We start from the raw sequence: 25273 nt of genomic DNA on the forward strand, positions 1-25273 counted from the left end.
CTGTGCTTTTCACTGGCTTGATTACGTGAGCTGAGAAACGTATTACTGTCTCTGTATTAAAAGTGACTGAGCTTGAGTTCTGATCATTCTCTCTTTGCCTCAGGAATATTTTCTTTCACAATCTCTGACCTTTAAACTCTTAGTGATAAATTCATCGTATACAGTCAGACGTTCTGTCCAACAAATCATCTCGCCAACAAAAAAGGAAAGATTCAATTTATTTTTATGTGAATAGCAATTTTAACAATGGACATTGTTTCAAAGCAGCTTTACAGTTCAAATCCATCCTCAAAGTTCTTGAGTTGCTCAGAAATTTCTTGAAACCTTCTTGAATAATTTCGTAAATAAAGTTACCACATCATCAAAGAATTAAGCTCAGTCCAGCGATTCGCCTTTCAAACGTATTTCCCATGTCATATATTCCACCTTAAGGTATATATAATGGGAACATGATGTCATCGCCAGAGCTTTTGCTTTAGAAATGTATGAGGTCATCACTGGCCAGTCTTGGCACCTTTACAGCACTAACCCGACTGACAGACTGGGGACATATGCCAAGTGTCTGTGTGCGCCAAGGCTGTCTCTCCAGTAACCGAGCATGCTACTGGAGCCTCGGAAAATCAACAGTGAACAATCCTACTGCATCATGCAACTCTTTCAATTCTTAACTCTAGATAGATCTTCAGATCACATGCCAGATCTCAAAGCCACACTCGACTGCTCTGGAACATGACCCAGTGATACTCCTATAAAAGGGAGGTATTTGGACGGACACAGTAAAAGCTGTGATTTAAATCATTCTGGAATGTGGAGGGTGTTTGGGGACTAGTTTTATATTATTTGCCTGATTGAAATATTTAATATGCCTAACAAATCCATTTACTGAGACGCACTTTGCACATGGCGGATTTATGGGGTAAATATAACTCGCACAGTTTTTCCCCCCTCATGCTGGGGTGTCAGTTATGCTGGAAGGGCATGGACGCCTCGTTGCTTCTTACCTCTGACCTCAGCTGGCTCGCTCATGCTGTGTGTTTAGGCCCAGCTTCTGGCTCATTTCAGCTGCACACAGCACTAAGGTATGTTTAGGTTGGTAAGAATCCTGGTCTGATAAATGCCACAATTTAAAGCTATTTTCATCACACAACAGAAAGCGAATTCCGGACGGCACCATTAAAGTTGTTTCGACATTCAAATCTGATTGCAAAGTACTATTTATACTATATAATAGAATATATTTTGCATATATAATCAGATGATGGGGAGGTGGTATCTTTGGATCTGAAGGTCATGAGTGCAAATTTTGCAGCCACACAATAGTGTTATTCCCGGGCCCCTAAACAAGGCCCTTAAACCCCACAGTGGTGTGAATAAGATTATTGTAAGTCGCTCCAAAAAAGAACGTCTGCCAAATGCCATAAATGTAAATGATCATTCAGAGTCAAAAGAGTTTCTTGAGCAAGGCTAGTGAAATCATCTTCGCCATTTACACTCAAGCTTAAACAAACATGCTGAGCTTGCTCAATGTCAAAGCAAAGTTTAAATCAGAGCGTCTCCTTCGAACGCCTCGGTGAGGTTTACTTTATCCTGAACTAATCCGTACTCGTGTTACCTTTCGGCAAAATTGAGAGGAAAAAAAACGAATATCGTATGTGAAAATAATCTAGCAATTATACAAAACTGCGATTGGGTGATGATCATCTCTCCATCCACTCTCTCAATGCACCTATAGAATTCTAACACCATTTTTCCCCAGAAAAAGAAGAAAAAAAAGTCAGCCTCCACAAGTTTATACGTTTATATGCAAGACAGCTGACGCTATAGCTTCATTCCAGACAAACTGCCTGCCGCGATGCCTGTCATGACTCTGTAAGACGAAAACAAACAATAATGTTGCCATGGTGAAATCAGAGCCTTCTGCCACAGCAGCCCCAATGACTTTCAGTCTGTCAGCTTGGAGTTGTTGTTAGCTTGAGCAACTATGGCATTACTTAAGGTTTCAGACAGACTCAAATCCTCTCACGGCTACAAAATATAGAAGCAATTTCTCATCAATCATCAGAATATCCTCAGCACTTCTTTTACACTTATACCAATAAGTAAAAAAAAAAGTAAATTGCAGCAGTACATAAACACAGCTAATGTTTTGACCATTTGCACATGAAACTAACAACAAGACAAAATCATAATGTGGTTCATTACAGCTCAATAATATATCTGCCAAAATATTTACAGTGGGGCCAGACAAATCAAACTTCAGTGCAATGTCATGCGACCAAAGTATTTAATATCACACTGGTCCATCATGTCACTTACCAGTCTTTCCATTTCCTGCTCCCTGAGGCGCTCCTCACGCTGGCGCCTGTGATATTCCAGTAGCTCATCTTCATTGTCGCTGATTTCCGTGATGCTGTTCTTGCGCTCTCTCATGCCCGGGTGGCCCATCCGCAAGTCTTTGTGTCCCGCTGACATTTTCCTGTGGTTCCTAGGACTGGCTAAGGGGGAGGACCCAGGCAAAGAGCCCAAACTAAAGGCAGGAGATAGAGTGTTCCCAAAGCTCCCTTTGCGTCCAGCACCATCTGGCAGCCCGAAGGTGGGCGAGGGGCTGCGGGCACACACCAGTCGGGGACTGTAGAGCTCCTGAGATGGAGAGGAAGCCTTGCGTCTTTGTCTGGGAGACTCTGGAACTATCTTGGCAGTTGGACTCTCTGAGGACCAAGTTGAGAGGGTTCCTGGAAGTGCCCCTGGCAGTACAGGTACTCCTCTACGTGCCAGGGAGGGGCTAAGAGGTGGTAGATCCCTCATGTTGCTGCCACAGCCAGGTTCCAAATTCCTGCGGGCCAGCCGAGGACTGTCTGGAGGTTGAAGTGAGTGGGGCTGTGGCTGCCCACCCTGGATTATATGAACAATTGGGTCCAATGGGGGTTGGAATGCCCGAGAAGGAGGAGAGAGAAGCTGTGCAGGGCTTGAAGTGAGTGAGCGATCTGGCTGTGAATGATCTTGAAACTGACTGAGTGGATGATCCTGTGAATTGCTAGTCATTTTTACCCTGGGACTACAAGGCGGAGACAAGGATGATTGGGTGGTGAATTTTGGAGTCAGTTTGGGGCTGGCTGGCACTGCTAGCCTGATAGATGGCACATCACTGTATACTGAAGGTACTGATGCGCAAGGCAACATTGGGGGCAGTCGCAAGCTGTCTGGAGACTTCCCCACTGCGTTATCCTGACTCAGCCCCCTCCGGGCTGGTTTAGGGCTTGGCGGAGCTTCCAGGAGAGCCTTTCTCTGGAGCCGAGGGCTCTCAGGCACCTTCGGGTTAGGCAGCATAGTCCGAGGCTGAGGTATGGGTGGCTGGCTTGTGTAATTGTAACTGGAGGACCTGACTGGTACTGGAGGAAGAGAAAGAATCTGGTCCTGGCAACCACTCGGCGAGGGGCTGTTAAAGCTCCCACTACTTGCAGCTGAGGGCGAGGATAGAGGGGAGAAAGGTGGAGAGGTATTTTCATAACTAGAGCCCACTGACATAGCACCAGGGCTCGTGGGGGGCGAGAGAAGATAGCGGCCACCTCCATTCAGCACAGGCGACAGAGGGGACTGAGCAGCAGGAGGACCGGATGGCTTGTTGGGCTCACAGGAGGAGGAAGAGGGCAGGGGATCATCCATGACTAAGGAGTCCATAATGTCCTGAAGGTCCTTTTCAATGGAACTGACAATTGCACTGTGCTCAGGGCGCACTCTCTCTTGTCGAGATGGGTGAGACTCAGGTCCTCCTGATTGATAGTTCCCATTGACCAGGCTCCCAGAGTCTGTCAGGGAAAAACAAAAAATAAAGTGTAAATTTATATAATTGTGTACTGAAATTACTGATCAAGCTTCAAGGTGTAATTTTTTAATTTGTTAGATTCTCATTCCCACATCGACTGCACTACTCAATGTAATCGTGGTACATTTATAGAAGCACAGAAACGATGGACAGCACATTCAGGAATCTACTTTACACAAAACAGGTCTGCAGATGTATGTTCGATATACAATGCTGCAAACCAATTTGACTGCCAATCTCAGCTCTTTTACGAATCTGTGATTAAATACACACACAGGAATATCTCCAGAATACACAGCTTTATTAGAAAGAAACATCACCCTCAAAGCATTGATCATCTAAAAGGTGTATGCAAGTTGTACATCAAGCAGTACAGAAAAATCTTCATTGATCAAATCATTTACAGTGCATACATTTTCAAACAAAGGATGTACAGTTTGGGGTTTTTAACAGGATTTAAAGCACATGGTGGATGATTATGGCATAAAACATGCGATTTCTAAAAGCATAACGGATCGACAGATGCGCTTCCAGCGATCTTGCGGGCGCATCTGTCGAAACCAGCATCACATTGATCCCAGATCAGACGAGAAATCATCGGGAAAGCAGCAGTACTTACATAAGGACACGTTTGCAGCCTTTCAGATCTGTGCCGTTTATTAAACCATGGACCCCAGCGGTCGCTCCGTCGACCGGCTCTCACTGAAACCGGCGCCCTGCCCTGTCCACGGTCCTGATGTGCGGCGTTATTTTTACCCCTCCGACACCTGTATTCAGGCAAATCCCGCCTCCGTGCAATGATTGGTTGTAAGTATGGCAAATCCTGAGCTATCATTGGCTCGTTTTTTCCACCGTACATTTGCGCTGGCGCTAGAGAATAAACGGAAATTTTGCTGATTGGACAATCCCACTGCAGGAGGCGGGACTTGGCTGAAAGCAGGGGCTGTAATGGGATATTACGGCCTGCTGATGCTGCTTGCGAGGAGGAGAAAACATCCGACTTCTGGCTCTTAAAGCGCCACACTCGTTTCATTTGCACCTGATATACGTCCTTCACTTAAGATTGCCCTCTGCCACTTAATATTTATTTATTATTTAAATTATCCACACACATTTGTTCACTTTATGTTCTGGTGCTCAAGACCATTCACAAGTCGCTGTGTGGTTTATTGTATAAGAAATAGAGTCTATTTATTGTGTTTACTTGCCCCGTCTCGTGTGATTTCATGAGTCCTAATAAAACCGGGAAATAAATTATCTGTAGGATGTCGCACAATTGTTTTGTCACTATTTAAATACGAGGCGCGTTCAAGTCAAACCGGGACTTTTGAGTTTATAAAACAAAAGAACAAATTTTAAGGAGTGGAAACTGCATTCATTTTTCGTCATGCTACATTCATACACTTATCCCACCGATTGATTAATGTCGGTACGCCTGAACCATCCTAGGACAGCCCGTCCCGGATTGACTCGAACCCCCCTCGTATAAAGAGATTTGTAAAACGGACCTTAGGAACTGATTTGCACAACAATTCTGATCTATTTCTAACCAATAGACCTCTTCCTTCCATTGAAGCATGTGCTCAAACTTGTACACAAACCAGTGCATACAGTGATTAAAGCAAAAGGGGAATCTAATACTTATGTATTATATATATATATATATATAGAACTTTTATCTTTTGTACTATATATTCAAAAGAAGTGACTGCGGCATATAAAACTATCAGTTTATTTGAATCAGGTGCCTTAGTGGGTATTTTAGTGTGGTGACTTCATGTAAGGAGGTTAAAGATGGGCCAAGGCCAGGACCATAAATATTTTGACACATTTATAAAAACAGAGATCATTTGGAGTAGGTGTCAAGTGAAAGTGTGAGGGAATAGGTGTCTTAGTGCGATAAAAAGTGTGAGAAAGCAGGTGTACTTGATTTTTTCACACAGGGCCATTCTTGATTTATTTTTAATAAAAAAAAATTTTAGATGATGGGAACCGCCACCGTTGTGCCATCGGCCTTGAAAATTATCTAGTTATTTGAAGATGGTGGTGACGGATGAGATAAAGGTTGACCAATAACTAATAATGAGTCTAATAAGAGTATAAAAAGGCTGTGATTTTGCTATGAGTTCGGACGCTTTTCTGGAAAGGTCTGACTTCGCTTCTGCTGAAATAAAGTCTGACTCTTTGACAATCACAACCCTGGATTCTACACTTTTAAACTGGTGCTGAATTTGTGGCTTCTGTTTTCAATTAGCCAAGACATACTGAATAAAGAAATTCTGCAAATCATGTAAAGTCTGCTTTTAACTCATTTTGTTGCTAACAAGATGTGTGTGCATGGTGTCCACAGATCCTATCAAGGCTGCATGTAGCCAGTGTTGCTAGATGGGCTTCAGACATACCACCCACTTACTACAATGCAGTTCGCTCTAAAGATGAATGAATTTGAAATGAACAAAAACCTATAATTAAAAATTATTTCTGTCCATTAATTTAATTCAGTAGATATCACTTAAGAAAATTATGCCACAATCAGCAAAGAGTGTGACATCGCTAAAATATAGTCATATTCATATCATACATATCATATTCACCTCCCACTTAATGGAAAAACTGTGTTGTGAAAATGAAAATGAGTTTGGGAACCTCTATATATTTCAGTCCTAATATCTCTCTGTGAAGGATACAGTGAGGAAAATAAGTATTTGAACACCCTGCTATTTTGCAAGTTCTCCCACTTAGAAATCATGGAGGGGTCTGAAATTGTCATCGTAGGTGCATGTCCACTGTGAGAGACATCCAGAAAAAAATCCAGAAATCACAATATATGATTTTTAAACTATTTATTTGTATGATACAGCTGCAAATAAGTATTTGAACACCTGTCTATCAGCTAGAATTCTGACCCTCAAAGACCTGTTAGTCTGCCTTTAAAATGTCCACCTCCACTACATTTATTATCCTAAATTAGATGCACCTGTTTGAGGTCGTTAGCTGCATAAAGACACCTGTCCACCCCATACAATCAGTAAGAATCCAACTACTAACATGGCCAAGACCAAAGAGCTGTCCAAAGACACTAGAGACAAAATTGTACACCTCCACAAGGCTGGAAAGGGCTACGGAAATTGCCAAGCAGCTTGGTGAAAAAGGTCCACTGTTGGAGCAATCATTAGAAAATGGAAGAAGCTAAACATGACTGTCAATCTCCCTCGGACTGGGGCTCCATGCAAGATCTCACCTCGTGGGGTCTCAATGATCCTAAGGAAGGTGAGAAATCAGCCCAGAACTACAGGAGGAGCTGGTCAATGACCTGAAAAGAGCTGGGACCACCGTTTCCAAGGTTACTGTTGGTAATACACTAAGGCGTCATGGTTTGAAATCATGCATGGCACGGAAGGTTCCCCTGCTTAAACCAGCACATGTCCAGGCACGTCTTAAGTTTGCCAATGACCATTTGGATGATCCAGAGGAGTCATGGGAGAAAGTCATGTGGTCAGATGAGACCAAAATAGAACTTTTGGGTCATAATTCCACTAAACGTGTTTGGAGGAAGAAGAATGATGAGTACCATCCAAGAACACCATCCCTACTGTGAAGCATGGGGTGGTAGCATCATCTTTGGGGTGTTTTTCTGCACATGGGACAGGCGACTGCACTGTATTAAGGAGAGGATGACCGGGGCCATGTATTGCGAGATTTTGGGGAACAACCTCCTTCCCTCAGTTAGAGCATTGAAGATGGGTCGAGGCTGGGTCTTCCAACATGACAATGACCCGAAGCACACAGCCAGGATAACCAAGGAGTGGCTCTGTAAGAAGCATATCAAGGTTCTGGCATGGCCTAGCCAGTCTCAGACCTAAACCCAATAGAGAATCTTTGGAGGAGCTCAAACTCCGTGTTTCTCAGCGACAGGCCAGAAACCTGACTGATCTAGAGAAGATCTGTGTGGAGGTGGGCCAAAATCCCTCCTGCAGTGTGTGCAAACCTGGTGAAAACTACAGGAAAGCGTTTGACCTCTGTAATTGCAAACAAAGGCTACTGTACCAAATATTAACATTGACTTTCTCAGGTGTTCAAATACTTATTTGCAGCTGTATCATACAAATAAATAGTTAAAAAATCATACATTGTGATTTCTGGATTTTACAGTGGACATGTACCTACGATGACAATTTCAGACCCCTCCATGATTTCTAAGTGGGAGAACTTGCAAAATAGCAGGGTGTTCAAATACTTATTTTCCCCACTGTATATACAATAGATGACGTTCAATATTTACTTAAATACACCACTTGTCCATCCGTCAATAGAATGTATTCACATTAAAAAGCAATGCCTATAAGAATTTTTAAAAATCTATTTACAAATACAACAGAACACACTAAAACAGAACATCTACCCAACTACCCTCCCTACACATGTATTATTATTATTATTTATTTTTTTTTTTATCAATAGTTGCATTTTAATTATACCTGGTATGTGAAGTAACAGTGGTATGAAAAAGTGATTTCTTAATTGTTTTCATGTTTGTCACACTTTAATATTTCAGATCATCAAACTAGCTTTTAAAGATCTTTTGGTCTACTTCACTTTGTCAGGCAGGTCCAATTTAAGAGATTTCTTGATTGTGAACAGGTGTGGCAGTAATCAGGCCTGGGTGTGGCGAGAGAAATTAAACTCAGGTGTGATAAACCACAGTTTTAACAGGGGGCAAACATTTTTTCACACAGGGCCATGTAGTTTTGGATTTTGTTTTCCTCAATAAAAAAGCTTTCATTTAAAAACTGCATGTTGTGTTCACTTGTGTTATCTTTTACTAATATTTAAATTAGTTTGATGATCTGAAACATTAAAGTGTGACAAACATGCAAAAAATTAAGAGGAGCGCAAACACTTTTTCACACTACTGTATAACAGATTGTATTCAGTCTTCACATTTTTAAATGAATTTTTTTCCAGTTCTAAAGTAGACCAACTCCACTAAAAATCATAGGTGGCACAACCTTGACTTTCACTCACTCTCAGCATGTAGCTGTATAACTGCAGCAACACCGATAATTGAGACAATGTTAAAAGTGCTGCATGAATAAAAGTGAATTGAGTTACAATACAATAAAGATCTGATATGACAGTATATTAGCGATGTCACACAGTTTACTGAGTATAGTGTGTACAGGTTTTTTTTTTTTTATGTTATCCAGTAATAAATAACTAGACTAGGTCTGATCAACACTGGCCACATGGCAGGAATACAGCCTTAATAGGATCACAAGACTATCTGCCTTGATGCACACGCATGATGAGTTCATACACTCATTCACATCATAAGTCATCATAATATAGCCGATTCGGCTAGTAACATGTTTTTGGAAAGTTGGAGGAAACTCACACAAACCACTTTTGTGTTTCATGGTGAGAAATGCAGACATTAACCAGATAAGGCTATATAAACCTAACAAAATTATTTTGCAGACCAGTTGCAGTGCATGAGTGGGACAGTGAGGTAAAGAAATATGAAGAATAGGGGCAGAAAGTAAAATCAGGTACAGCGTTGAGATAAACATTTCTTTGTATTCGCCATGTTCCACTGTTTTCCAGCAATAGAATACTTGCAAGTAAGGCCCTTAACCCTCGGTGCTCCAGGGGCACCATATCATGCTGACACTGCGTTTTGACCCCTAGCTAATGTATATGTGACAAATAAAGGCTATTCTAATATATGAATTCGAATTTTGTAATCATTTTTTCTCTCTTTTTGTCAATCTGCTAATGGACATGTCAAAAAGCATCAGGTCATTATGAGCTATCTTCCCAAAAGTGTGCTAGGAGTACTCAAGAATGAAAAAGTCCTAATTCAACCCTACGTCAGTTACACCAGTGGTCCCCAACCCCCAGTCAATACACAGAAGGAACACAACTTACATTATTTCTGTTAAATTTTTTATCTGATTCTGAACGTTTTATTTTGGATATTTACCGAATTTTCTCCGCCACATCTGTCTATGACTCACTCTTGATGCATGTCATGATGCCTCGGTCACATGTCTTACCTCTATCCACTACCTTCTTAAAGGGGCTGCTCCGGCCGCTAACACACAATACATTACCGCTAAATTGAAACAACCATGCTAGCAAAATGAACAAAAAAACAACACAGTAGATTCACGTTTATTATTATATTTAGAAAATACCAGTTCGGTCGTATCATTCTATTTTGTTGTATTTATTCGCCACACCTTAAAGGCCGGTCCGTGAAAATATTGTCTGACATTAATCAAGTCCGTGGCGCAAAAAAGTTGGGGACCACTGAGTTACACATCTCAGTTAAATATTGTACACTGGATGGAACAGGAGTTTATTATCAGCCTAGGAAATGCAATGGACCCAATTTGTTTACATCCTATGTGGCCCAGCAGGAAAAGGCATGACATAACTGGAGGCAGATTGGAGATCTGTCTCAGCCACTTTCCTGCAACACAAGAGCCTCTGTGCCTCTGGGGCAGGGAGAGGCAAAAGAACTAGAATAAGGGCTGTTTATATATATTAAAATTGTTTTATTTTTTATTATAATATAGTGCAACTCAAGGCCTGCAGACATCTATGTGAATCCTCTGCTCCCAAAGGAGGTCCACCGATAAATATGGCTTATGTGAAGAGGAAGAATGAATTCATACTAATCGTTCTGCCAAAGTAAACAGTCTGTTTAGGGTGAAACTTGATTGGGACTGCCCCTGTATAACGCTATATTGCATGAGAAAGGTTTGAATAATAAGGGGTGCTTGTGTTTCTTGGGTATCTGTAACAGTAACAAACCCAGTTATCAAAAATGTACTACTAATGCTCATTCCTATGTTTTTTTTTAAAAGTGGGATCATTATAGTGATAGTATACAGGAAACAGTTTTTTCTTTGATGATTTTCATTGTTCGTTGACTGATATGCTTTTCCTTCCGCTTTTTCCGGGTGGGGTCGCAATGACAGTAGGCTGAGAAGGTTTAGCCCAGACTTCTCTACCCCCCTGAGACACACACTCCAACTATCTTATCAACATCCTAGATCAGTCCCAGGACTTTGTCAAGTGTCTGATAAATTCCTGATCCATATCTAGCAAAAGCTGACTAGAGGGCATTCTTGTAAACTGACAAAAATCACCTCGACACTCTCTGCTGGATTAAGAGGAGCGATAGTTCTTTCAGAAGCTTGCCCAGTTTGTCGAGCTTCTCATTATCTCCTTTCATTAAGACAAAAACCAGGCAACCCTGTGGAGAAATCGAACAATTCCATACATTACGCTTTAGCTCCCCATAACCTGTGACCATAGGGACAAACAGGGACATAGACTGCTACTACATCGAAAGCTTTGTCCATAACCTGAGAAAGATCACAACAATTTTAAGATCTAAAAAGTAATTGTTTCATTATTTCTACACCTGGAACAATGTCTATACCGTCATCCAAAAAGAGCACCACATTCAAAAACAGCCAAATCAAACGTGCGGAGGATCCTCTGTGGCGACCCCTAACGGGAGAAGCCGAAAGAAAGATTTTTTTGTTTTTTAATAAAACACCGAACAAGTAATCTCTTTTGGAAAAATTGTGTTCATTCTCTTCAGAACGGTTCCAGAGACATGTATTTAAAGATGTACTAAAGTTCTTCAGACAGGTTGTAGAAGATAATTAAGATATTATATGACAAGGTTTTTCCTTTAAATGTGTCATATAGTCGTATTTAGTTGATATTCCAGACTGGGTAATATGCCGAAGTCATATCTTTTGAATTTTTTCACAACCAGGGTAACCTCAAAAATCACATAGAAGCTTTTCAGCACAGAATTTAAAATACTGGACTAAGCACAAAGACAGGTCACTGGAGTTCTTCCACTTCAACCATGGCTAAGAATATCTCCTTGGAGTTCATTCGCATGGGGCATTGTCACACTGGAACATTTTTAAGCTCTTTCAGTTACAGTCCAACTTTTGTAGCAACATTTCGGAGAAGAGCCGCATAAAGCTAAAAGGACCACATGATGAAGTGCCCATAGACTGAAAACAATACAGAGTCTTAGGTGTCCACCCTCAGGATAAGAAACATAGCCAGGGCTTTTGCTAGTGGGCCAAAAGCTGGTTGTATGGACAAGAGCAGAGGAAAATCCATTAGTCCATAAGCAAGTATTGTTACAGATTAATATTAAACGCATCATCTTTGCAAGTGTGTGTATATGCATGCGTGTGTGTGTGTGTGTGTGTGTGTGCATTACCTTTATTGGTGCAAGATGTATGTTGTCCTTCTGGCCTCATGCTCTTCATTCTGTATGCCTCCTCAGGGTGATTGAAGCGGAAGAAGGACGACTGACCAAAACACAGCATACAGCCTGCACACAAGTTACATCATTAAGTGTTTATTCCTCTTTTTTATTCTGTACATCTGCTGTTCTCCAATTAGCTCATAGTGAACCTAGGATCACGGTTATGCAACAGGCACAGGATGACACATGACACAATGAGAATGTGGGGTGCAGATTGTTATAACCACAGGCTGTATAGTCAGGAGGGTGTGTTTTTTTGGACAATGAGCTATGCTTCAAGACGACACAGATAATTGCATGTCATTTGGATTAGTTTACCCGGAGACATTGTGCTCTGCTATACACCCAAGCAGGAACTGTATGTTCTTACACAAGGCATAACCAAACAAGTGCTAAATTGATTATATTAAAGCAGCAGTGTGTAGGTTTTAGAGCATTCTACAACCTGCACTGTAGATTGTAATTATATCATAAATATTAGCTGTTTTCCTTTTTCTCGAATGAACCCCCACTTCTTTGGTGAAACTACAAAATATTCCTTGTGATAGGCGTTTTAAGAAAAAGGACATTTTCTGGGCCGGAAAAATGTATACACTTAAAATTAAAAAAGTTTCAATAATAAAAGATAGTAACAATTTCAGTCACAAACTGTACAGCCCCTAAAAGAAATTATAAAAAGTAACCCTAACCCTAACCCTAGATATTACTGGTCGAAAAACAACTATTTAAAATTACTAACCGCACCTCTAACAGTGGAAACGTTTTACATTTTGCAAGTACTCGCCACTGCCGGGGGGTTGGTTGCTTTTAACACTGCAGTGTGAGAGGGATCGTGGGGGAGGTCAGTGTGAGGGGGCAGTGTTGTGTGCATGGAACATTTGCTATCATGGTTAGACACAGAGGGATGAGAACATTCAGTGCCATCATTCACTGCAGAGTCTACCCCCTAAACCGCCTCTTGGCTTGCTGAGTGAAGAGAAAAATAAGACAAGACAAGCCTTGTTTCTGTCTTTTGTTTTCTACACCACTTATCACACAGCTTTTTTCCAGGCACAGCTCGCACACATACACCCAAACACCCACGTTATTTGGACACAGTACACCCATTTTTATCATGTTCTCTTCCCATTCATATGCATTACAATTACAGAGCACATTTACAACTCCTTAAAATGAGACAGAATGAGGCAAATAAGGTGTCCATAATCTCATTATCTGGCATTGCATTAACACAAGAAGCGGCGAGGAGAATTCAATGACTAAGCATTCTAAGCTGGAGGAGAAATAGTAGGGGGTTCTTATGGAAAGTTCCTTCAACAAAAAAGCAGATGTTCAATGAATAGACAGTGGCAGATGCCCTGTTTATTTTCCCCCCAGATGGATGGAAAAACATTTAGTTCAATCGAAAACCCTGACTGGAAAACAAAACACACAGGTACCAATGTTTTCATGACTCATTGAAAACCATGAACATGTATAAATTCAAAAACATCGACAATATTTTTAATACAATAAAAGCTGGTTTGGTGTGTTTTTCGTTCGATTCAGTGTGTGTGTCTGGGGTTTAGGAAGCATAGCCCTAGGAAGTCGGTCTTTACTCATCTAATACAGGACTTTGAAGATGTTATTTGTGAGCGGCTAATTAAAGAACCTGATACGCGTTAACATGAATCACAGACAGACGAAATCATGCTTCACAGAACACTTCAAAATCTATACCCTCAGGGTGCAGCTTTCCAAAATTATAGTGTCTGCAATGGTTTTCAAATGCTAATAAATTTTCATTTAATACTAATCACATACTACCAACTATCTTCACAATCACGGTGAACGATGATACTGATACTAATGATATGATACTACCTTTAACTCTATGCCAAAATGCTGTGCTATGTCATAGGGAGCATATTGCACATATGACCGTACTCGATATGAGATGTATATTAGCATTAGCATCGACATATGCTTTACGTGATAGAGGAACCTTCATGTCAAACACACTAAAGTGAGAGCTGCGTCTCCACAGCTAAGGATGAGTCAGCGGTCTACGCCGAATTCGAACACCATCGTAGCTTACTCAGCGCAACCAACAAAACAGCACTGTGCTGTGAACCCAACTGCGCCTGTCAGCCAGGAGGATACAGCAGTAAATCCCTGGTCTGACTGGCAATTACAAAACAAACGAACTCAACAAAAGCACGGTTCTGCGTTACTGCATGACTTCCCCAGGGAATCGGTCAGAAAAACAGCAGAATCCCAGACAGGCAAGGAACAGTATGTGATCACAGATTCCTGGAGTAAAGGAAATGATTCACACCATTACCAATGTCAGTATTTCAAACATGTAGTAATAATCTGACTCGAATATTTCTGAAAAATTGAGATGCCTGAGATTCTGCCGTCTCGTGTACATCCTGGTTAGACATGAAGCCTTTTTTTCCCCCCCAATGAAAAATTTGCAGTTTTGCCTATGAATTTACACAGCACAGAATTGAGGAGTTTTAATCTAAAACCCCTGACAGCGATGTGAGATGAGAGCGAATAATGGAGTCATGAATTATACCTGCTACAGTAGGAGCAATTTAGTGCCATGCTATTATACATTACTGTCAACCTAAAGCACACAGTGCTGCTGTGCTAAATCCTTAAACGCTTAGTCAGGGAACATCTAAATTCTGTTTTAAACGTATTCAAACTAATTCGGTTTTATATTCCCAATTAGTTTTCCTCTTCAAGATCAGGCCACTTATAGTAGTACTTTTCTTTTCCCCACAAATTATAAATAGCCTGTTGCCCCTGTTTCCTGGGGTTTGTTTATAGATAGCAAAGCTTCTGCCAGGCATTATGGATCATTTTACCGCAGATATTTTCGTCCCCGTTGAAGGCTGTGTGTTATGTCAGTTTCCTGTTGCAAAGTCACGCTCAGTGGATATGTGGACTCGCAACACTCGCAAGCTCCCACTACACCGAATAGCAAAACATTTAGCACTCATTAGAGAAGATTCCTTCAGAAATACCAAGTTTGAAAGACTACAGGTTTGAAAACTAGCTCCCTAAATAAGAGAGCAGCAAATAATTTCATTTTATCAATATGCTATAAGCAAACAGTCCAGCTCTTTCATAATTCTGCACAACAATAATTATTTCTTTCTCCGGTGAATTCCACTGTAACACAACTTTCTTTAATGGAAGATGACGTTCTGACCAACTATGGCTGACTAAGGGCAGTTTTGTAAATCAGTTTCATGAAGTGATGACTAAAGAGGATGCAAAGCAGCCAGAATATACGTCAAGAGGAATTCGAAGTTCAGACATTTTCTTGTCAGACCAGACACACACTGAACTCCTCTAATAATAACAAAACAGCATTTGATTAAATATTAACCACTTAAACAAAATGTATTCCTTATATTACTGCTAATGCCTGTGTCCATTAAACTAAGTGTACTTTGGGACCTGAGCCAAGAAAACTAGGACAATATTTCAGCAGAATTAATTCATTAAATCATTCCCAAGGACGACAAGAAAAGCAGAAATATATTAGCAAATATTATAGGTTGTCATAAGAATACAAGAATATATGTAAGGCAAGCTAATCTTAAACTATTCTATAGTATATAATAAGATCCTTTTTGCTTATCTTAATAGTGACAACTGCTATTAACAATGGTTTCTTCACCACTCAAACATTCTATTATATTAATTATATATTATATAAAACAATATGGCATAAATCACAATGAGGCATGATGTAAAGCCTATTGCTATTTTTGATTTATTAAATATTAGATTACATTAGATTCCAAGTGATTTAATATTAAATTAAAGTTACATTCGGATCTTGTTATCACTTATGTTACAGCAACTCCAAACACTTGCTTCTCTTTTTTTTATCTAGAAGTTAATAAAAGCAACAATAAAAGTGTAACAGCTCCTGTTTAAAAGACCGTACCAAGTCAGAAAACTATGTTTCAGCTTTATTTTTAGCACAAAGCCCGCACACTACGAAGATAATGATTGGCATGTTAATGTATTGCTATTGGTTGAGTTGTATGGGAGTCTTATGCTCTAGAATATGAATTAGTTATAGTAAAAATGTAAGAATGTTGTTATACGTGCAATACATGCAGCACAATGCATTCTCCAGCCCTAATCTTTTAACACAATTCATATTTTACTTGGTCAGTTCTATTCTTATTATACGTCTGATACATTTAATATCCAATGGTTGATCTAGAGAGTTAAACGTCATTTATTGTAATAGCTATAACAAATCTCAAATCTTCTAAACCCACAATGTCATCACAATGTCAAGTTTAAGACCACACAGAGTCTCAGAGCCCACCACATACACATAGTGAACCCTGAGGACAGGTCAAAGCATGGCGACATTACCACAGGAGACACCAGGCCAGAGGTTAAACCCAGGATTTGGGTTTTACACACGAAAGCTGATCTCTAGCTACTCTGACAAATGGCAGAAATGGGCAGAAAAGTAAGTGCATAAATAGAATAGGATGAAGATGATAATAGTTGATAAAATTTAAAAAAATTAAATACAAAAAAAAAAAATAATGATTACAGTTGAATTTTCATCCCTGTTCCCATGAATATATTTCATTTACGCATAGTAAAACCCATTACCTTGACAAATATAATGTGTGAAAAGCTACACATCTGTACCTCAAGGAGTTAAAAACAGTTTATAGCACACACTGACCAGGAATAGCAGTGTAACAGTATATGAGGGCTCATGAGCATGCTGAAATCACCATGTCACAGAGTCTGGGGCCAGGTTTATAATCACTGACTCGTTCTTTGACTGATGTTATGCACCAGAAATAATCCTGTTTTTTTAAGCATATTGATGCATTTTAAATGGAACCGTTCGAAGATTTTTAAATTAAGAAAAAACATTTTTGCATGCACTTCAACCTATTGTAGATAACAAAAGTGCTCAATGCATCTCCACTGGATGTCTGCAGCAGTTCATTAAAAAAGGTCATTGAACACCTTCATCTTCAATCTCATTTATAATCTGACTAAAAAGCCCTTGATAGATAGATAGATAGATAGATAGATAGATAGATAGATAGATAGATAGATAGATAGATAGATAGATAGACAATCAGATCAGATTTTGATCACGTGCTTCACAGGTGCTGGATATGTATATATAGATATATAACAGTAGAAATGATCCAGGTGCATGCATCAGTGGAGGAGGCTGTAGTTCAGGATCATAATAGAGGACTCAGAAATCCAAACCCAAGTGTGAATGCATGCCTGCATTTTCAGTCTGATGCACACTTACTTCTAAATCCACATGATCTGCAGTAGTGCAGCAGTTTGCCGGGATCAGTGCAGCAGTTTGCCGGGATCAGTGCAGCAGTTTACTGGGATCAGTGCAGCAGTTTGCCGGGATCGGGTGCAGCAGTTTACTGGGATTGGGTGCAGCAGTTTACTGGGATCGGGTGCAGCAGTTTACTGGGATCGGGTGCAGCAGTTTACTGGGATCGGGTGCAGCCTGGCCCTTTAAATACAAGCCACGTTTTTCCCGATAGGAGCGAAGCGGAGTGAAAGCCGGTGATTCCGCTGTTCTCAAACCCGTAGGAAATCCTTTGTTAGCGGCTCATCATTCTCCCAAACTCCACCACTCACAAGGGCAAATCTTTAAGAATGTTCTAACAGGAGCCTGGAAGTCTTGAGATGTCCTCAAAAGATGTGATCCGGTGACAACCTGGTGCCATTAGAAAGCCTATACAGGTCTGGCTGTCAATCTGGTATGTCTACAGCGTTGTGTGGAGACAGAGGTGGTAGGAGATGAACAGCTGCTGTCTCGGTCAATGGAGCAAACTCATTTCCTCGTCTCAGAAACGAGGCATGTGGAAGGAGGGAGAAGGTTTCAACTACCCCCCCACCCCATTGAGTTAAAGCGTCTATCAGCAGCGGAATTACACTCAGAGCACCGCCCCTCTCTTACTGCGTGAATCGTTGTTGCAACACGCATGCGCGGAGAACCCCTTTTTTTTCTCTCTCTCTCTCTCTCTCTCTCTCTCTCTCTCTCGCTCTCTCTCTCTCTCTCGCTCTCGTTCTCTCTCTCTCTCCCCAACACACACACACACACACACACATTTCCGGGTTTCTATTTGCCCAAAAGTACCCTTCATAAGTGATGGGCGATACCGATATCATCGACTTTTGAAAGCCAAATATTAAACAGTAAATATATAAACTGGAAGGTTCAAGACTGCAGTTTGCATAAACAGTTGTGCATTTAAGCCTCCATCACTGAACAGCACATTATGACCACCTTCCTATTATTTGATTTGTTCCCCCTTTTGCTGCCAAAACAGTCCTGACCCGTCGAACAATAACAGCATTAACTTCCTAAGCCAGCCTTCGTTCCCACATGCATCAATCGGCCTTGGCCGCCTATGACCCTGTCACTGGTTCACAACCGTTCCTTCCTTGCACCACTTTTGATAGATACTGACCACTTCAGACCGGGGAACACCCCACGAGAGCTGCAGTTTTGCTAGCCATCACAATTCGGCCCTAGTCAAACGCGCTCAAATCCTTACGCTTGCCCATTTTTCCTGCTTCTAACACGTCAACTTTGAGGACAAAATGTTCACTTGTTGTCTAATATATCCAACCGACTAACAGGTGCCATGATGAAGAGATAATCAGTGTATAAGAATAAACTCAAACATAAGAGTCCTAAGAAAGCTCGAAGGAATCATGATTCCTTTAAAATAATGTTATGCAGAGTAATAAAAAAGGACCACCCTTAAAAAAGTGATCGGCTGAGATTTCTTTACAAAGTTTGTGTAATATTCTCTAGAAAGTTGCAGATCACTTCCCCTTTAATGAAGCTAATCATAGTCTACCACGTAATGTCATAGCCACATTACATAATAAGCATGACGTATATTATATGTGCAACTATCCAACTAAACATACGTGTACCTATTTCCCACTCTCCCACCCTTTGGCCAAGCACAATATTATCTCAAATAGTGTTTTTTTTCCTAGACACATTTTTTTGCCAATCTAAGAAAATGGCATGTATTAAAACCATTATTATACAGTAGGATTGTTAAAAATTCTGATATTAAGGTTAAAACACATTACTTCACACTACTGGTAGATTAAATAATATTATGTTATTATTTGCACTGAAATGTGGATTGAACATGAATAATTATATTGCTCATTGATTACGATTATGTGCTTCACTGCTCAATTGTACAATGATAATTGAGTCTCTTTAACCCATACATTTCGCATCATGTAAAGTTATTTGTAAAAAAAAAATAATAATAATAATAATCACAGTCAATTAGTGCCTGCTCAAGGCACTAATCCATATGCACATATATGTTTCATTAAACTTTTGGGATTTTGTTTATTTCCGAGGTCTATCTAATATACACTGCTTTGATCTTTGCCTGAAGAAAATTCAGATTTCACCACAAAGCTTGAATTTCTGAAATGTTTCTACCAGGCTCATGTGTATATCATGACAATCAATCCTTAGCTTCCAGAAAATAATGATCTTTAGGTTTAGATATCACATCCCTAAGCAACTCTGAAGAGTCAGAAGCTTGTGGTTAGCCCCAGATCAATTGACTTGCATTTCCTGAATGGATTTTCATGGTGCTTTTTTGGCTTTAGACTTTGGTGCAAAAAAAAAAAAAAAAAAAAAAAAAAAAAAGACAATACTTAATTTTAATTACAGTTAGATTGTAACTTTGATTGAGTTGTATCGCTTACCTTGCATAAATATGCAATTTGTACCTGATTGTAAGTGTATATAATCTGTAATGCTTTTTTTCTCTCATTATCAAATCTCATTAATAAATTTCATGATATTATAATTGCTCTAAATAATGGCAGCTTGATACAAACACACTACACATTACAATTCACATCATATAAGCTAATGCATTCTGATAAAGATAAAGAAGATGATGATGATGAGCAGCGAAACATCTTCAAGCTGTTTTCGCTGCTCAATAATAATCCAACCACTTTTAGTCAGAGATGTTTGTCATTCATAATGCACCCCCTGTTAGTCATACCTTGAGACAGTCGTACAGGTTTGGTGACCTGAAGTCCATCCATGGTACACTGATTTCCACAGGGGTGTAAGATTATTATTCCAGCTTTATTCTCAATGAAGCAGTGCTGGTCTGCAACTCCAGGGCCTTGAATGTTGATGTCTGTGGCTCCATGGCCCAGGGTAGTCTTCCCTAAAAAACATTTATTTAGTCAATTTGGCATACTGTTAATATAACAATAATATACATCAATAACGTTGCAATGTTTGGACATATCGTAATAAAATGTACAAAAATAACAGAGACGTGTTTTTATGTAGTCTAGTTCCTAACCTAGCCTTGACTGTCTACCTGCAAAGATTATTTTGGAGGCAGTTTAACTTATTATTTAACAGTAAATGTAATTGGTCCCTCTGAATTTTTCTAAGGTTGGCCATTTCAAGTGGGATTATCTCATTGAATTAATGTCATGGCTTGTCAAGTTATTGGTCAGATATAGTTTATAGTGAAATGGACATATGCCTATTAAATGTTGTTAGAAAGCATGCAGTCAGTGATGATATATGATATGTTGATATCATTGATTTTTTCCTCAAACCATGTCTTCATGGAGCTCAAACTACAACATGCTATATAACCGTGTGCTGCTTGGCAACAGTTTGGAGGAGGCCAACACATGGCAATGAGGGACGGAGGTCTACATACTTTTGTCCATAAAGTTTATAGTTTACTCTAGGAAAGTCTGTAGATTTTTGGGAACTACATATATAGTAGAATAAGTCAAGTGTATAATCCTGTCATCTTCTTTAATATTTGTTGGACCATGCTAGATTTGTATGTGGGAACTCACAAATGGCAATACTTTAATACTAAATATATTCTAATGCACTACTCCATGCTTTCTACTGAAGCATAATAATGATATTAGCTGCTTAGCTAAATGTATTGTTGCTATACGACCTTTGCTTTGCCTGCTTCCATTTCACCTCAATCTTAAAATCAACACAGGCTTCCAACTGATTCACAGGTTCACACCAGGAAAGCTATGTTTTCCTCCACACCTAACATTAGTCACAAAGGGCTCAGCCTTTATGTCATCCTAGACCACACTGAGAAAGAATGTTGGCCTGTTTTCTAAGGAAAATGAATCATGAAGTGCTCACTACAAGACATGACAACATTGGAACCAGAGCATGGCAGTCCATCTCCAGGTCAGGGTAAACAAACACAACTCTGGCAAGAAAAACAAAAAAAATCACATTCCTCCCTCCTGCTGGCGCTGTTCTATCTTCGTTAGTGTTATCAGTTAGATAAGTAAGGACATGTGGAACACCTCAGGCTAGCAAGAGTTACTTTTCTTTTTTGACTAACTTCATGCCTCTTCATTAAAAGAAAAGGTCATGGTAAAATAAAAATACCACATGATTATTTTCCACAGTATTTGTTTAATATTTTTATTGCATTAAAGAATTTGTAAAAGTAGCATTGAAAACAATATAGAAACACTATTTTCCTCAATTTATCAGTGATTGTTCTTTGTAAAGCCTCTGCTAAATCCTATTGGATATGATCTACTTTGAAATAACATTGTGTTATTTTACAGTATAATGTATATATAGATGCATTAACAGTATTATGGACTCAGGTTTTCTCAAGACATACCATTATGCCGACATAACAGCACATGAACATGAAGTACATTTTATAGAGAAAAGTGTGTGAACATGTTCCAGAACATTCTATACATTTTTTCTAGATGACCAGATAATGGAGTGATAGGAAAAGCCTGGATAGTTTCAGAGTGGAACTTGATGGACAGGCATAAAATAGGTTCATTAAGTAGAAGGTTTTTACAAGGTCTTTTGTAGCTGGCTAGAGTCCAGAGCTGGAGGGGAGGATAAAGAGAGGGTGAGGAAAGAGTAATTTGGACGTTTCCAGTGATTGCATCCTAACTCTGAGTATATAAAGGTTGTGTGATTTTAATTTGCATTTATGCATTTATTGCATGTATGCTATTTTTTTCTACACTCAAGATCATAGATTTTGGAGTTATTGTAAACTGGGTAAAGTTTATTTGTTTATTCATTCATTCATCCATTTTCTTTCAGTAATAGATTAATCCTAGTCGGGGTCTCAGTGGATCTGAAACCTTTCCTGGGATCATTGTGCACAAATTGGGCCCACACTATATATGGGATTTCATTTAATCCCAGGCACACACACATTCACACACTCAATTCTATTCACAATTTAGGGTGCACCTGCTAGTATATTTTTGCAAGGTGGGAGGAAACTGCAGACCTCAGTGGAAACCCACCCTTGACACAAAGATATTTATATATAATGATATATTTATATTTGATATACTCAAGCCCTTCTACTGTGCATCATATTTAAACTTGACAAATCCAAAAACATTGCAATAAAACTGCAACATCTCTTTGTAGTGTGTGCGATAGCATTTGTCGTGTGTATATTAACGAAGAACTAACCCTACCAAAATGAGCGTATGGCACAATACCCTAATGCATTGTGACAAGAACGCTGGTAGAAAATATTTGACCTCGATGGCAGAGCAAGCATGTGACATTATTAGAGTCAGACAGCGTAGGTTTGCAGGCAGACCCTGGTTTTCTGCCAAATATTGTTCTGGGGCTGAATACAATATGCTATACCATGAGCAAACAAGTGTTTTAAAATAAAAAAATGTCAATTAGTGTCAGTTTAAATAAATGCCAGTACCCTGTTGAATACATTATCATTTGCATAAGAGTTTATTTTACTGTATAGGGGCATTTTTGCAATTGTGTGTGGAATGGTGTAGATTTGTGGAGGGGGTCCTTGACATTTAGTATATACTGTAAACAGTATATATATTTTTTAGTGTTCCTCAAGGCTAAATTTACACTAAAATGTGTACTTCCTTTATGTACCACTAGTGTGGTACACTAGACGCAGTATTGTGAGTTCTGCAAGTATGCTCTTCAAGAAAAGATCATTGAGGATATAATTCCAAGCTCTTGTAACCCAAAATCACAGTTTACCACCTCTTTGCTGGTGGGGTAGAATTGTATACTTAAGAGGTTCTAAAATTATGAATAAAGGACATCATGGAGAACTCACCCTCAGGCAGAGGCAACAATGTAATGGCTGTGCTGAGACGGCCGCTTCCAAGACTGACTAGATGAGGACGTTCTGCTTGAACCTTAAGCCCCTTCCCTGTCTCTAACAAGTCCAGTGGAGTGCTCTGTGGAGGAAAAGAGGTCAACCTGAATAAGGATCTGTAAACTGTTGGTAATAGCATTTCTTTGTAAAATGCTTCAATATGCAGGAAACTCCACAAGGAGCAATTTTGAGGTCTATCGATGGAATGGACCTAATTTGTTCAAATCCTAGTGGCTTCACTGTAATGTCTAATATACATTTTTTTATTTTTTCATTTTTTTTTTTTGGACTGATAAAAAGAGGTGGATATTTGAAAGTGTGTAAGCTGTAGTTGTCATGGTAACAGTGATAGGATAGCTGGAGCTTGTCTTTTTGCTATCTTGCAGTGGCATCATTGTCCTGAAGCTTTCTTGCTATTTTACTGGGGATTCTTACACAAAGCTTTAGGTTCTGATAATAACCTCACACCTTATATTTAATAGATAGTCATTTGTAATCCTGTTGAGAAATGTAATATTATAGTTTTCTATTTCAAATATTTAATATCTTATCTATTCCTCACTGAAAAATGATTTTCCGTGGCTATAGATTGAAACATCAAGTTAAAGATTTCATTCTCACTCTATGTACTCCTGAGGTACTATATATTCCCATGCTGCACTGTGTTTCCTTTAGCTTGTCCTTGCATTAGGTTATTGGAGATGCTTCACATGTTTTTTTTTTCGCTCTCCACAAATCAATTTCTCAATTTAAGAATGCAATAACAATAATACCATTTACTCTACACAGTATACTGTAATGTAAAATTTTACTATCTGGTATCACCCAGGAGCGGATAGGGTCTCTTTCAAGTCTGGTTCCTCTCCATGTTTCTTCCCATGTCATCTTAGGGTATTATTCTTTGCTATTGTCAATCTGGCTTTCTCTTCAAGGTTTTAGATCTGCATCCAGATTTCTATAAAGCTGCTTTATGACAATGGTTTAAAAAAAAATCTAAATACATATAATAATACATTGAATTAAATGTAATGAATATGTATGCTTTGATACTGTATTATAGCTGCTTATAATGATAGTGTAATGAATCTTTTATTTTAGTCTATAATGAAAAAAGATATATATAAATTCACATGAAAATTATAATGTCAGATTACACAGTGTTTTGAAATATCTCAGTCTCACCTGTAGCACCTGATGTGTGTGTCGGCTGCGATCAGGTAGATTTCTGTTCACACGGTCCATATCGTCTGTGCTATTTGTTTCTCCTCCTAATATCTGAGCATCCTGTGGGAGGCAAACGACAGCCTTGAGAAATTTGCGAAGAGTTCCTTCTTGTTTTCACTGGACATATGTGCAGAACACATCCCTAAATCGTCATTAAAGTGTATTCTTGCATTTTAAGAATTCACCAGCTTCTTGTTTGTATGTTTATTCCAGACAATCCAGTCATTTGTGCTGTACTTCTGAAACGGTCTTTTCTTATACACTTGTGGAAAAACAGAGGCCAAGCTCAAAATAGCAAAAATATAAAAATTTTAATGGTTTTAACAACAAATACGTCATCAGAGACCTTGTAGTTTTCTAGTACACCAAAATCTAATTATGATCAATAAAGGTTTTGATGTACATTTCATGTCTGGATGCACAAAATATTCCAAAAAATACTGTATGTTTGGATCCGATTGGATGCTGTTTTCCAAAATGATTAGTCGTTATTTGGTTATCTGCCACACCTGGAGCAGTAAAAGATCCTAGGTTTCCTAAGACAGTTGAAAGCTTAATTTTGGCAATTTTTGCCCAGGGGTTTATACTAAATAATGTATTTTCTTTTCCTATAAAATAGATGTCTCTCTTTATCTCAATTTCCACCAAGATATCAGTAGCGTAAAATGAAAAGTCAAGCACAGC

At 39.2% G+C, this 25273-nt stretch overlaps 1 protein-coding gene across 3 annotated transcripts in view; it reads right to left on the reverse strand.

Moving 5' to 3' along the window:
• phldb1b (pleckstrin homology-like domain, family B, member 1b) overlaps positions 1–25273 on the reverse strand; it is a 79632-nt gene that overhangs the window by 45068 nt on the left and 9291 nt on the right. For 2 of the 3 annotated variants that reach the window (XM_046862838.1, XM_046862840.1), the window contains exons 2-6: positions 24548–24649; positions 23324–23447; positions 20222–20392; positions 12087–12200; positions 2317–3806 (exon numbers count right to left, since the gene is read on the reverse strand). In XM_046862838.1, coding sequence (XP_046718794.1) covers positions 2317–3806; positions 12087–12200; positions 20222–20392; positions 23324–23447; positions 24548–24607 — 1959 coding nt within the window. In that variant the 5' untranslated portion in view covers positions 24608–24649. Of the gene's footprint in view, positions 1–2316; positions 3807–12086; positions 12201–17448; positions 18123–20221; positions 20393–23323; positions 23448–24547; positions 24650–25273 lie in introns of those variants that run through there. The other variant, XM_046862839.1, reaches the window with a different exon arrangement.

The sequence above is a fragment of the Silurus meridionalis genome, chromosome 12 (genome assembly GCF_014805685.1).
Source record: "Silurus meridionalis isolate SWU-2019-XX chromosome 12, ASM1480568v1, whole genome shotgun sequence".
NCBI lineage: Eukaryota > Metazoa > Chordata > Actinopteri > Siluriformes > Siluridae > Silurus > Silurus meridionalis.